Source organism: Rhinoraja longicauda, chromosome 16, assembly GCF_053455715.1.
Source record: "Rhinoraja longicauda isolate Sanriku21f chromosome 16, sRhiLon1.1, whole genome shotgun sequence".
Lineage (NCBI taxonomy): Eukaryota > Metazoa > Chordata > Chondrichthyes > Rajiformes > Arhynchobatidae > Rhinoraja > Rhinoraja longicauda.
The window spans coordinates 32,257,750-32,273,603 of NC_135968.1; the positions used below are offsets into that span (position 1 = coordinate 32,257,750).

Consider the following 15,854-nt stretch of genomic DNA (forward strand, 5'->3'; position numbering starts at 1 on the left):
TAGTCTCGTCCTCATTTGCTGCCTAATTGGACTATATAAAGCCAATAACAGGCGAGCTCTTATAGCCTTAAGCGAAGCGCAAAGTATAGGGAGGTGGACTGCCATCCTTTTTTTTCCCTTCGGTAATCCCATTTGCCATTGTGCGTGCCCAATCGCCGTATACTTTCTGCATTTAACTTGTATGACATTTTTATTTCATCATTATCATCTGCCGCCAGATTGACGCTGAATGCCTCCTACTTTGTTCCAGATTGCCGTGGATTTCCACTGTACCCACATGCGAAAGTTTGGGGCGTTTCTCTGAACTCGCGGGATTCTGACCAACGCCACTGCTTTCCTACGAAGCTTCGCGCCGTTCGTGCTGTTTATGACCGGAGTCGGGCCAACATGCCCGAGACAGCAGCTCAGGAGAACCCCACTCCTCCCAAAGAATCATCCTTCTCCATCAAAAACCTGCTGAACTGTGATCGAAAACCTTCCAAGCCCAAGACTTTGCTTTCGGCGGTGAAGGGGGTGGTTGAAGGCGCTGCGTTTTCCTTACCTCACTGCAGGGAGCCCGGCTTCCCGAGGTTTGAAATCCCGGCGCAGAGGTTTGCGCTCCCAGCGCACTATCTGGAGAGGTCGCCAGCCTGGTGGTATCCCTGCACGCTGTCACCGGGTATCCATCTCCCAAGGACAGAAGGTAAGGCATCTTTGTGCACCGTTGTCCTTTCTTATGCGCGTCGGTCTAACCCGTGTTAAGCTCTGCAACACTTCTAATGGGAATCTTTCTTTTTTTTTAATGTTCTCATCACAGCTATCGACAAGAGCAGTCTGTGTGCCAGAGACTCCTCTCCGGACAGAGACTCCCCGGAGCCGGCGCTCAAAATCCAGGCAGACCGCAAGGGAAAGGAAGATGCCAAAAGTCTGGAAGAGATCGTGCTGGAAGAATCTAGCGACGCCGAAGAACAAAAGAAGGACGACAGTAATAACGAGGACTGGAAAAAAAGGGCAGAAAGTCCGGAAAGGAAGCCGTGCAGGAAGAAGAAAACTCGCACGGTTTTCTCCAGGAGTCAGGTTTTCCAGCTGGAGTCGACCTTCGACATGAAGCGCTACCTGAGCAGCTCGGAGAGAGCGGGGCTCGCCGCCTCTCTCCATCTGACTGAGACGCAGGTTAAAATCTGGTTCCAGAACCGCCGGAATAAGTGGAAGAGGCAACTGGCCGCAGAGCTGGAAGCGGCCAATCTGAGCCACGCGGCTCAAAGGATAGTCCGAGTGCCCATTTTGTACCATGAGAACTCGGTTTCGGAATCTGGGAGCCCGGGTAACGCACCGGTCACCCAGCCTTTACTAACATTCCCACATCCAGCCTATTACTCGCATCCTGTAGTCACATCTGTACCCCTCCTGCGGCCAGTCTGATTTTATTTTAACCTTAATATTGCATTAGTTATTATTGTAAGACGAGACCTTGTAGTTTTGAAGTTACGACCCACAAGACCAGCTGTAAATTTCCAGGTTGCCCCACATCCTCTAACCTCATCTGTATCCCCGTCATGGTTTATCATTTTATTTATATTTTTCTTTTGTTTTGTGAGCTCAACCCATTTAGATTTGAGGAATCGTGCCTACAGGAGGATCCGCTGTAAATGTTTTATTTTATGTTTGTAAGTACTTAAAAGGGGTGGTGAAAATGTTGTTCCTTATTATGGTTTCACGTACCTGTGCAATATTGTACTATAGAAGTTAAAGCACTGTTTAGAGGAAAATCATCGCAAGTTGTCTTGGCCTGACCGGAGTAACGTGACGAGTAGCACTGGCGAGAGTGAACATTATCCAGGTTCTGATGGCAAGGCGCTTTAACTGAAGGACAATCAGAAAAGAAATAAGATTTTGTTTCTTTATTTATTTAAGAAATGTACCGTTCATGTGGTGACGTATTTTGATTTACCTGGATTGTAAATTTATTGACGAAGGTCGTAAGCTTTAGGTTCTAATATTTTTGCCAGACAATACTTTGTGTTTATTATTTCTGATGGCTTCCCCCAGATGTAAAATAGTTATTTACTGCGAAAATAATGGTGTTCTGTATGTTTTAGCTAAAAAAAAGAAATAAAATATTGGCGTTTTTTGATATTGTAATGCTGAATTTTGTTGAACAGATTTGTTGTGAACTAAAATAAAATGTGAACATTTCTTGTTATTCAGTTGTGTAGTTTCATACAAACACTAGCTCAAGAAAGATTTAAACATACACGTTCCATCTGTGGCCTACAAAAACACACTCATTCCCAAATATTGAATCGCGATCAATTGATAGGCCTACCATTTCATGGCGCCCATACTTAAATATACAATTTCAAGAGAGACCAGCCAGACTTGTTTTGCTCTTTTGCCCAGAGGAACACTTCTTTGTACCTAACCAACGAAATACAACCCCCAACTTTCAAATAAATATTCAGTCTTATTGTTCATCAATTATCGTTGCCCTATATTTCACGTTCGCTGAAGATTGCTGCCGTTTGGTTTTGGAACACTCTCCGATTTAATCTTTACCTTCCCAATAATGAAATTTCAGACACTAATTAACAGCAATAAGACAATTTCTTTCAAGTGGCTCTTTTAAAATGAGGAACTGCAAGGATGGGAAGGGGTGTGGGCTGTTAGTGGTGGTATTGATTTATCAGCTAAAGGCTTGCGGAACTGAAACTGTAAAAGGTTGTTTGAAGAATCACCTGTGGATAAATGCATGTCGCAATAGTTGGAGCAGTCAGTGACTACACTACAGCTGCCAAGTGCCTGTACGCACAAAGGATAAGAATATATTTAATTATCCATCAAATAATTCTCTTTATGTTCAGTGACAATCGCTGCTATTGAAAGCGTTGCGCCAGCAAGTAAGAGGACAGTTGCTTTTCTGACAACGGTGCGAAATTTCAATGACTGGTTCTAAACAAGGTGAAACAAACATGTCAGATTGCATTGCTGAATCAAGTCCCGGCCGTCCGCGTTTAGTAGTCTGTTGATTGCAGGAACAAATGGCGGTGCTTACAGACGGAACATATATTTTAACTATTCCAGTTTTTTGCTTTTTTTTGCAGAAGGTCACAGCTAAAGTCCTTTAGAGATCAACAACTACAGATAATTCAATTTGTGTTTTTTATGGTTGACGTCCAAAAAAAAGCACCATAGTTTGATTTCAAGATAGCGCCGCTGTTAGTTTTATCGCGTGAAGAGCCCTGTCAACGGCCCTGTCAGCTGATTCACAAGTGACAGGGCACTAAATAGGTGTCCCTGTGCTTTGATTTTTTTAAATATTTGTTATGCATCGTGGTTGAAAATAAACACAACGCAGAAGCCAAAATATGTTCCCCTTTGTATAAAGAGGCAACAAGACAGTGCCTTCCATTGTTGGCGATACTAACTTTATGACAACATTGTCAGTATGAACTCTCAATCCGTTTATATAGTAAACATTAACCAGTTGAATCAACAAAAAACAGCAAAGAAAATGCAGAAGTATTTTCATTCTATGTTGAATATCCCGAAAGGACCAAGTCCAAATGAATCTGTTCTCTGCCAAGAGCTAAACGGCCCAATACAAACAAATATATATATAATATTTGAGTAGCATTACATTTATCAAATTGCAAAACATTTACTGACTGAACTACACTCTTGCTCAAAAAGGCATGGCATTGCTGATGTAATTTTACCGATGCAAATATTTTATCTGATGCTCCATTAATTAAAAAAAATATCGACAATAGCTCACTATCAGTTTAATTTGGCTATTGAGTTCCAGCTTTTGATTGTTTTTAGCTACGTGAGCTCCCCTTTCCACTAGCCCAACTCTATCTTCACCCACCCATCACTCCCCTTCACCCCTGCAATATTTGAAAAATAAACTTGTAGCCACTACAACAATGTTTAAAATTACATTTAGCTTGTTAGGCCACACAGTATTGTGATATGATAAGATTTAATCACCCTTTTGTATATAGGGGCCATTTCACATATCTTTAAACCGTCCTAACCAATTTGAGAAATACTCAATTGCAACCACGCTATCGCCCTTTCGGTACATTTTGAGTAATATCGTACGCCTCGCCGTTGGATTTTTTTTCCTTTTCACACTTGCGTATTTTGATTTTTCATTACAATAGATTGTCTTTTCTTCAAACTTGCTGTACTATTTTAGATACGTCATTTATTTCTGCCTTAGTTTTACATTAAAAGGAATGCAGTGATTACGGTAGCGATCACCTACCCCCGCAAAACAGAGAAAATTGTAGGCTGATATCTTGTGCTTTTCTTCCTGACCTTTACATTATTTTCACTTCTCACCAAAACCGGCCCCGCCACCAATTTTACATGTTATCCACATAAATATTTTTCTTGGGCGGTACTGAATTAACGGCCCGGTAAGACGATTGAGGGAAAATTGCATTTTAATGCAGTTTCCAAAAAGCCACTTCACAATCCTGCAGAATCAACACGATTCTTATTCAGAATATTTATCTTGGAACCCATTAAATCGTCCCGAACCCCTCCAGCTAAAACTAATGCCCTTTTCATTGGTATAGTTGCCCTTTTCAACTTTTATGATATTTTGCCAAACTTTTTCTGCATACAATAAAAAGACAAATGATACGCGGATTTAAGACGACTTTATTATTTGTTTTATGTAAAGTAAGCAAAATTATTGGGCCACTACACTGGAACAGTATAAAATATGCATACGTTGTATAAAACAGCCAGATTTAGAAGTCATGTTGATGTATAGATGGGACAAAGAAACCATTGTTATTGTTACACAGAATGGCGCCTCATAAATGAGGGACCGCTAACAGTGCAAGGACTACTGATAAATATGAACCGTTCCTGCTTTTCATTTAAGCGCTTCAGTTTCCAAATCTCTGCTATTGTTTGATAAATGATGAACCCTTCCCATTTCTGTAAATATGGCTGCTGCAGTGTTTTAACCCGACACACACATGTATTTCTTTTATTTGATACAAAACACGTGGAACTTTTGTATACCAAACACTCCAATCATTCCAAACAGATATAACCTTTCCATTACTGCCAAGAATAGTCTTCGGAACCACCATGCAGATCAATCGTGGATGAGCTCAGCGCGACGGCAGTGGCCTGCGGCTATTTTACAGTTTAACAACTGCACTAATTTGCGTCGAATTGTCCGAAATCTGTGCTTAAATCTGGCACTGATCTGATTCCATTCGACTTTTCGAAAGGAAACGGTATTTTTAGCAGGTCAGTATGGCGTGTGTGCAAACTTTTATTCATCTAAAACTATTTAATTTAATAAATGGGCCGACCGACAAAGTAGCTTCCAGATAATCACGTTCCTTTATTGACGAGCGGTGCAAACTCAACGAGGGGCCATTAAAGAACATTAATAGATTGGTATAGCCTTGTGCTTTAGTTCGTATTGATCGCAAAATGTCTGCAAAATATTGTTTCAAAGAGTTACATAGTTCATCGCACGATGCTGCATTGTTGTGATCTTGATTTGCGACCATGAAAGTAGAAGCATGATTAGTAATTAGGGCATCTTCAAACTTCACCCGAAAACTCTAGATATATGACGAGATTCATGTTCGGCGAGTAGAATACAGCATAGATGCTAAATGTTTTCATTGGTACTGTGCATCTCGAAGCCTAGTGTCTTGTAAAAGACAGCTCTGAAATCGGTTTACTCGGTAATTAACCCTAATTCGAGTTTTATAACGGCCCCAACATTTTATTCACAGGAACAACTTCATCACTTGTGCATAATAAACAGCGGATTCGAAGCGCACACCGCTCAGTTGGTAACCGGTACCCTGCTCAACCTGGTGTAACCGTGAACTCTGCAGTACATCACACGGGTCTATTATTTTTTTTTAGAAATGCAGTTTAAAGAATCCTTTGGACCTCAGAGTCCCATTCGCCTCAATGATGAAGTGCAACCATCAGATTTTCATCAAAGTTCTATTAAGTGAAACATAGGTTGCAGGGCACCTCTGATTGAAACAGTTTAAATTTTAATTGTGTTTTTAATTTGACATATAGTTGCAGAAAGGAATGACACTGCACGCTACGGGGCGGTCGATTTTCTTAATTCATCCCCGAGGAATTGATGAGTCTATCAGTCCAGTAGATTGGAAAGCCATTAACGCTCTATGGTTTACGCGTCTTAGGTTGTTAATTGGAACTTGATGGATTGTAGCCCTTTGATAGGCTATGCTGATCTAATCTCGATGACTCCTGTTTTCCAATAAATTACACAATTCATTTTCCAGCCCCGATTACATAAATTGTACACCTCCAGGCTCCCGTGGAATAGGGAGCCCTTTTGCAGCCATTGTGAGATGTCATTTGTACCAGAAACAGCAAGCTTTTGAATGAAAATCGAAACATAATCAACGTTTATACTTAGAAAATTTATTGATATCATTTTCTTCGGTAATTTCCTTATTTTAAAGTTCGACGCGCCATACATCATAATACACACGTGTAAAGGACTGTGTTTAATATTTATCGAAGCTTGATTCGCAGATCAAACTTGTTTATGACTTCATCTGTCACTGCAGGTGGAACCTTTGCAATATTATAGGCGGTCAGGAGGCTATTTTCGAGCAGCATAACCCTACTAAAGATCAATTTTAATTAGGGACAATGCGCGCCTGACATTTTCTGTACTTTTTTTGAGATGGGGAGGGAAGGAGGGGAGGGGGGGCAGAGAATGCTTCCATTTTCTGAACTCTCACTATGTGTTTATAAAGCATTATCAGACATGATACAGTGGCAGTGATTACAGACCAGATTTATTTAAGGTACGTTTTATCCAATTACATTACAAAAGAAAATACTTGATAGCACCTCAAATCTCTACATAATTGAGAATAGCAGAGTTGTCGTAGAACAATCCAGTTTTATGATAATATAATGTTAAGAGTTCTTTTCGATCAGATGCGAGCATTTAGCAGGCTCTTAAACAGTTAAGGTTCGCAAAATGTGCCTATTTAATACGTCAATTTAGATTTCACGCCTTATCTTTATTGCCTCCAAACTCCATTCAAACCCAGTGTCCTGCTAGGCTGTCGGCAATATATCACGTAGCAAAATGTTTGCTCCTGTGCCCATATGCCTAGGCAGTCTGGGTTTTTAGCTGGGCAACTCAAAGGGAAACTGAATCATCGGTAATTGTACGCTGTGGAAGCACATCTTTAATTTGCCCAACATTATCACGTCTTATCGCTTGACGTCAATATATTGAACACTTGAATAGTCCGCGTGATCAAAAGAGGGGCAAATGTATATTTTTGGCGAAATGGGTTTTGTTTCATAAATCGCGCTATTGGAAAATTACAAATGGATTAAATTAAGCTCTGGTTCTTGACGCGATGCTCACAACAAGTTGCACCAACCACATCGTTGTTTAGTGCCCGCGTTAAGGACAAGTAGAATCATTCCGTCCTGTTTGTAACTTTCTAGAACCGATACTGTTTCCATTTTGTGGTTTAAATACTGGCCGCAGCCCAGCGCTTGACTAAGAGTAGAATGAAGACTGATCATCCAGCGCTGTTTGCAGGGGCGCGCCACGTTAACGAGCTGACACTATGATTAAGGCTGACCATTTGTAATGTGTCGCGACCCCGTGAAAGCATGAAAAGGTTAATGTGGTAGAACGGAGCAGGACTCTCACACCTGCCTCCCCGAGCAGCACAAGAGCGCAGCCCCTGCCAATCAATCAATTAACTGCCCCCTTCCATCCACAGCTTTCAGCAGGCAGCTAAATAATCAAGTAAATACAGTCGAACTCCAATAAGATCGATTCAACTTTGCCACGAAAAGTACTTTTAGAGAAAAAGTATTAGCAGAAGCGACATTTAATTTGATGCACTTAATGGGGGAAGAAGCGACCCAATTAGAGCTAACTTAAAATAACAACTGCATTTGAATTAATATAAAAAGACGCGTTTGTAACAGGGCCAATCGATCTGTATTTGTGAACCGAGTCCGAGATGCTTTTGTTTTGCGATTGTTAATATATATGTATGGGACATTCAATTTAAAAAAAAAATCATGCCTGAAGTTAATCAGTGAAGGAATGGAAGCGGAGTGCCTTATCATAAAATCATAGGAATAAAAATTGTACTTTGGCACAAGAAGGCTGTTGCCTTGCAGGCTCCACTGCGGACTCGGGCGGAATGAAGATTGCTAATATTTCAACAACCTAATAACTTTATGACGAACCTGAACCTGGCAGTTAAATCGCAGACGTTGCAGTGGTTTGGAGAGGATCGTACCATCATTCTTTCCAAAACAGACAATTTCCAGCTTTGTTTATTAACCAGTTACTTTAATTACAGATCAAAATTACATGTCTCATTCATTCTGACTGGTCACGTGCTGATGCCTTATTTTAATAGCTCGCCAGCAGTACATCATGAAATACTCCGAATCCTGGATAGCTACATCTTATTTCGATCAACCGGTTAACTGGCTAGTTCCTTAATTAAACCTAGGATTCAATTAGACAGTCATAAAATAATCCATTTCTTAATGGTACATCTACCTCAACTAATCTAGGAGCGATGTTCGAGGTTTTATCATTGATCAAGGAACTAATTAATTTATTCACTAATCAACTGTCGGTCCAATAGACGCTAAATATATTGTCTGTTACTCTCGCCTGTCTTTCTGTTAGTGGTTCATAAACGAATTGTAGAAACGTTCAATGCCTCGGATCACAACTGCACACATGCTACAACGTCGCATCTATTACAAAACATCAGCGATATTTATGGTGCCGCGACTATAAAGAGTTGGGCTAAGGATGGATATTTAATATATGAATATTTATCAACAATGTACTTTACATGTATGAATGCGTCTTCTCCTGCACACCTGGGACCACGTCGTATTCTTTCATACATCAGTAAATACAGTAGGTATAGACAGGACACAACTCCGGACAAAGCATTAAATGAATAGAGGTCCAGGTGCTTATGTCTGTCATTTTGTTTCTACGCCCAAACATATTTTCAAAATGCTTTTATGACACTCCTATTCCGGAAACATAATTCCAACCAGCTTTTCTTTGTCCCTAATCTCAAGAATATAGAAATGAAGTAGTTAAACACTCTGTGGCGTACTAACGATCGATTTAAGGATAAAGAGGGTTCATTTGACATAAATTATTCAATCTCGCCCATTCCAATCGGAAAGTCAGGTAACGATGCCCTGACACCTCTAATCACAGCCCGGTTGAATACTAATGCAAAGTTTAAAAACACTGACATCAATTACGTCTACTAAGTTGTTTATCTTAGTTCATTTCCTGTCATATCAATAATTTGTTGAAAGTCTGCTGTGATCTCGTGTTGCATCTCTTTCGACGTCGCCATTGTGCCTGACGCCAAGAAATGAGCATCCTATTTAGTTGTTCTACTTGGAACATGACCCATCCAACTGCACTTAACCTTAATTTTTTAGTCAATTTAAAACTAGGATCAACTTCATCCATTCAGTCTCGTGTGCCGAAACGACATTGGTGCCAAAGTGACCAAAACGAAAGGCGAGTAACCTATAGTTGTTCAAATCTCAGTCTCTCACTGTAAGCGGGATCTGTTGCCTCCGACTACTATAAGAACAGATAACCAATCCCTGGTCACCATACCTGCTTAGTCTAAAGTTTAGATAATCTAAAGAAATTCATACTCGTCCGCGGAGATCGATTTTAAACCATTGTGCATTCCAACCAATATTATTGCAAAGGTTTAACTCAAAACTTGGTCTTGATAAATAATACGGTTTAGCAAATGTTTTGCTTTTCAAGAAGACAACAACGAGGTGCAAGTAATTTCTTGGCTCTCGGGGAAGCCAACACTGTATACTCGACCCGAAACGTCACCCATTCCTTCTCTCCAGAGATGCCGCCTGTCCCGCTGAGTTACTCCAGCATTCTGTGACTATCTACAACAACCAGAAATCATCAACATCCGAAATCAATCATAGTTTATTACTAGTTTAAGCCTAAAAGCAATCCAGCCAAAACCGCTCAATCTTCTACAGACCACTGACCAAAGTTAATCCAAAGTACCAGTTAATATGCAGCCAATCGTCACCCCAGACAAAACCAAACTGATTCAAAATATCGAATGACTTTATTCGTCTGCTAAATGTGTAGCTAGCTTCACCATAGTCCTGGAAGGCCCTGAATAATATCAGTGCATTCCCCAAGCACACCCCCGAGCAACACCCCGATACAATCAACCGCCATCAAATTAAAAAATCTCAGAAATAAACATTTTAGAACTTAGTTCCATTATTGAAACAACATTTGCTGTTGTCACTGAATCGCTATGTTGTTCCATTCATAGCCCTGAGTTGCTCGGGTCACGAAGCTTCGGGGTGACTGTAAAAATGGAAGGAACAGAGAAATAGATATGACAGAATGAGATGAAGAATCCTTCTAATGTTCATATTATCAACACGATAATCCGAAGGAAGTTTGCAATATTGATTCCCTTTTGATTAGATTATTTTTTTTAAATTTTGGCATACCATTTTACAATTGTTCTGATTTGTGGCTATCCCACGCTATCTAACTTATTCCATAACTCCGCAGTTATTAATGGTCCCGTTTTGTGATTTCAACAGAGCAGAAACTATTTAATACTCGGGAAGACAGTCACATAGTCAAGTGACCTACACTGCAGCCTATCGTTCATTAAAACATAAAACAACCAAACACATCAGTGTCACCACGTGCGCCCAAATGGGCAGCGTCTTTTGTCGCACTGTATTGCATCATATTACTCCAAAGTAAGAATATGCTTATAATGTTACAAACATCAACAATCAATCAGATACTTAGGTTAACCTAATCATCCCTGAGCTTGTGCAAAGTTCAAAATTTCCGGCAGAGACTGCTGTTTTTGATTGGCTGCAACTCAAACCTACATGCAAATCAGCCAACGCCAGCGACAAGGCAGGAGATCAATACAGGTTTACGGGGCACAGAGAATGCATTCTGCCCGTGCACGCTCAGGGAAAACCACCGCTGAACAAAGCCTGAAGATTATACCTTCTGTACGTCCACTGGCACTTCTGCAAGCAGCAGTGAGGCAATTAAGTTTGTGTTTTTTTTTTATGAACCCAGAATGAGCAACAAAGACGACATTACGAAGTGCCCCCCCGCCCCGATATCCAGCTTCTCCATACAGTCCATCCTTGGGACCTCGTCGAAGGAAGAACGCACAGGTTGCAAAGACAATGCAAAAGTAAATGCCAGGAAGCGATGTTTGCCCGATTCCTCGGACGAAGAGTTAACCGAGGAAGGATACAAAGATCTAGACTGCTTCTGTTCCGACTCTGGCGCAGGAGAACCTTGTCGTAGACATCAGACTATCAGCTACACGTGTGTGAGTAAGTAAAGCAAAATGTTTTACATTTTACGTGCACTATTATCCTCTGGTCATTTTTTTGTGTATAGTTGTATATAGTTAATTTATTTGAGAAAATATTGCTTGCATCTACTATCGTATTAAAATTGAAACGTTTATGCTTGTTTGTATTTAGTTTTAGATAGTGTCGTGGTATAACTCATAGATGTCGCTTACACGATAACGCCCACGCATATAACATCATTTTAATGACTTATTATAAAATACCAAAATAATGATAACACTCGGTAGATCATCCGTACATGCTGGCACTTTGGATTCATGTAGTCAGTGCAGGCGTATTAAATGCATATCAAGAGCAATAACCACAAATTTGTTGCGGATAGGAAGTGTTCACGCGATTGATTCATGAAGCCTGCAATTTGGTATTTCATAAATCTATACAATAGTTTTGTAAAAAATAATTAAAGGATTTGATTGCAGCAGACACGTAGTGACGGAATACCCGGGTCCCAGACTTAGACTGCAGCCTTGGTCCTCACGTCGCTTACACCACATTGGTCTTGAGTTTTAATGTACTTACATGACTATTTATTTTCATCAACCGCAATTTCGTGAATTACTGCACAAATTAGGGAATGTGTTTCCTCTTCACATTTCATTAAGAGTTTATTATGCATGAACAATGGAACGAACTAGCAGCTTAAAGCCAATTATAATAGTTAATGCTGCGCATACAGGTGAGACTTATGAAAGGTTGCATATTAATGTTGAACAATTTACAATATGTTGGCCTACGGATGATAGTTCAGAGATGCAAACTGTGTCCTTGCTCCCACCCCCCATATTTTAAACTCCATTCACATTGCTTTCCTATGTCACCAATGCTATAATTTTAATTATATTTAATGGCAGTTTAAAGCAAAGATGTTTAAAGTAACGTGCATTTTTAGACAAGGAATAATAAAGGAAATGAAAGTAAACTCTGTATTGTCCCATTATACTTGGCGTGTAGACCGCAAGAGAGCTTTATTTTCATGAATAAGTCTAGTGGAAATATGAGTACTGCAAAGATCAGTGAAAGAATCTGAAGAAAACGTGTCTCGTTTTTCCACATTTCAGATAATTCTAAAGGAGTTGGCACCGCGGGGCAGGAGAGCACGGAGAGGAGACAGCAGTACCTGTCGCAAGATGGTCAGATTTACAAGGAAGAAAAGGAGAAAAACTGCATGCAGACATCATCAGATAGACAGAGGGAGACGGACAGACAAGGGAATCCGGCCAAAAAGAAGACGCGTACGGTTTTCTCCCGGAGCCAAGTCTACCAGCTAGAATCCACGTTCGACATGAAACGTTACCTGAGCAGCTCGGAAAGAGCTTGCCTCGCCACCAGCCTCCAGCTCACAGAAACCCAGGTCAAAACCTGGTTCCAGAACCGCAGGAATAAGTGGAAGCGACAGCTCTCAGCAGAACTCGAGGCGGCCAATATGGCCCATGCGTCAGCGCAGACTCTAGTCGGAATGCCTCTAGTTTTCAGAGACAACTCCCTTTTGAGGGTTCCCGTACCCAGATCAATTGCGTTCCCAGCTCCTTTGTACTATCCAGGCAGCAACATTGCAGCTCTTCCCTTCTACAATCTCTACAACAAAATTGAATACTGACATTTTCTGTCCACGTCTCTTTATAATTGTTTAACAATTAAAGTGTATATTTATATAATATCCGTATCTGTTTAAAATATATCTTTCTTATATGCAATCACTTGCATAATTATAAAGACATCGTGCTTCTCTATAAATTGTATTAAATATACAGTGTATATATGGATTAAGTTGTAGTTTCTTATTTGATAATTATTTATTTCCTATTAATGAAGCTGAGCGCGTTAAGCTAAAATGGTCACACCAGGATGGATATTGCAAAATATAATAACACAAAGAAAATGAAGCTGTACATTCATCACCGAAATGTTGCAGAAATCACAACAAATCACAACTGGTCTGAATGTATTGTACGAAATTCATAATATTTCAATTTTTTGTCATAACGGCAATCCCTCTTATGGCAAGGAATATGAACAGAGCCAGGAAGTGTCAGGGAAGGAATAATGTACATGCTAGTGCTGCGCAAGGCGTGCTTTCAAAACCGTTGAATGCTATTTTATTTGCGGCACTCTGAAGAAGGGTCTCGAGCCGAAACGTCACCCATTCTTTCTCTCCAGAGACGCTGCCTGTCCCGCTGAGTTATTCCAGCTTTTTGTGTCTATCTTATTCGTGTAGTAAAGCTTGTTTGCACCAGAAAATCGACACAGGTGCGCATTGCACCTGCACGCTTGTTTTAGGATTTGTTTTCCCCCAAGGGTAAATTAATAATTTGAAAAGATGAAACAGAAAATGTAAGTAGCGTGTTTCATGCGACATTGCCGAAACTTTATCAAGCACAATTAGCGGAATATGAAGCTATTCCCTTGAGGTGAAATGTTCTGTACAATACATTCTTATAAATAGCAGTTCAGAATATCTTAACTTGTTATGAGACCCCAAACAATTATCAACAAACTATATTTGAAAGGTTAATAACACAATTAAAAGCATTCAAAATATATTGCAAGATTTTAAATCTGATGCTTTTAATGGGAGAAAAACATTTTGGTTGACATTTTCGGAGTAGCACACTGAGCAAAGATTAATTCAGAGTACTTAATTAAACTATTAGGAAGCGAATCTATAAAAACACATTTTGGCGTCACTTAATCTAGTTGCAAACATGTTAAACACCCATTTCATTATTTACTTCAACCGAATGACATCGTAAATAATAGAAAAAAGGCAATGTCTGTATTTTGAAGTAACTATTTGAAGTGAAGCAGTGGTAAAAATCAAATTTATTGTACGATAAGGAGCATATCTTTTGAAATAATTTCTCAGATATGTTTTATAACAATTCGCGAGAGGTACTTTTTGATGCAGAAAAGAATCAAGGGTGTGAAAGTAAAGTACAGAGTATTTCCGTGTTTTTACGGTCATGTTTCAAGTTCACGCAACAACGGATATACATATCCACTTCTTGAACGATCAATCCTAACAACTATCGGTGAAGCGATGAAGATACACGGGCACATAAAAATTATTGAAAATTCACATGTTCTGCCTGCTGTTCATAGAAATATATTTCACCAGCAATAGCCAAACTGGTACAACATTTATTGTCCAAACGCAATGTAATATTGTTTAACCAACTACAGGAAAAATGCAGGGGCTTGTCCTGAAATGGACATTTGTACTTACAAAAACTGTCAAAACTCGGATGTGGCATTATATTTTTAGTTCTGTTGCGCGTTTGCCTTCATTGTGAAATTCAATGTGCAAGCTTTACCTTCACCCACTAGTGTGAGCTCCTACCTAGGTATTACGTAATTGGACAGCACGGCGCACCAAGAGTTAATTTATTTGAATTAACTATTGAGGTTCCAACTAGAATAATAGCTCATATTTTCAAAGTTTCACATGAACGGCGAAATGATTGCAGGTATTAATCTTTTAAAAACATGTTAAAGATCGCAAAACACAATACTATTTTAATTATACAAAACTATGCTTAATTACACTGGGGTTATGGTTTAATAATTATATTAAAAGGAAATTCGATAGCATTTAATGAAAAATAAATTTCAGGCTTGTGGAGTAGGAGCCAGGAAATGAGACTGACGGACGGAGAAGGAACTGCAGACACTGGAATCTAATGAGCGAAACACAAAGTAAGTTGGCGTGTCTGGCAGCATCTGTTGAGGGAATGGATAGGCGATGTTTCAGGTTGGGACCCTTCTTCAGACTGAAGCGTCCCGACCCACGTAGCCCTGTGCAGGAACCAGTATCACATATATCACAGGAGAAGTTTATTATATTTTCTCTTTGCAGATCATTACTCAATTAACGGAATGCCTGGGCATTTATGGATGACTAAATGAGCCATAAATATGATCAAATAGGAGTAGTACTCCAGATGCAATATGGTAAGGATTTTATTTTTACAAAACACATATCTCATTCAAAAAAAATGCACAAATAAGCATTTATATTATCTTGAAACTAAATACTTGCAATTTTTATAAAAGTTCAGTGAATAATTTTCGAGAAAAGTGTTGTGTGCAGAAATTACAGAAAACTACCCACACGTGGATTTATCACGGATTGCAAATAAAAACAAATTGAAATAAAGAACATATATTGTAGACTAAATCAAGTTATGAGCATTACATACTCATAAGTATTGTGAATGTATTTATGAACTGCGTTGAATATAATGCATAATTAAAATTGCACATAGTGCTTAATGTCCAGATAACATCAGATAACAACTTTCTAAGGTAACCTTCATCCAGAATGTGTGCGTGTTACGTTTTAATTACTTTAATACCACTGATACTGTCAATATTATGCATTCACGCTACGCTGC

General features: G+C 39.5%; 2 protein-coding genes across 2 annotated transcripts; both read left to right on the plus strand.

The window, feature by feature from the left end:
* The first annotated feature begins 223 nt into the window (after window positions 1-223).
* On the plus strand, window positions 224-2,073 carry hmx3b (H6 family homeobox 3b). The gene is made up of 2 exons (XM_078412854.1): window positions 224-682; window positions 797-2,073. Exons 1-2 carry the CDS (start codon window positions 388-390, stop codon window positions 1,399-1,401), a joined length of 900 nt encoding a protein of 299 aa, XP_078268980.1. The 5' UTR covers window positions 224-387; the 3' UTR covers window positions 1,402-2,073.
* Window positions 2,074-11,156: 9,083 nt separating this feature from the next.
* Window positions 11,157-13,086, plus strand: hmx2 (H6 family homeobox 2). The gene is made up of 2 exons (XM_078412855.1): window positions 11,157-11,421; window positions 12,522-13,086. Exons 1-2 carry the CDS (start codon window positions 11,157-11,159, stop codon window positions 13,058-13,060), a joined length of 804 nt encoding a protein of 267 aa, XP_078268981.1. The 3' UTR covers window positions 13,061-13,086.
* Window positions 13,087-15,854: the final 2,768 nt, after the last annotated feature.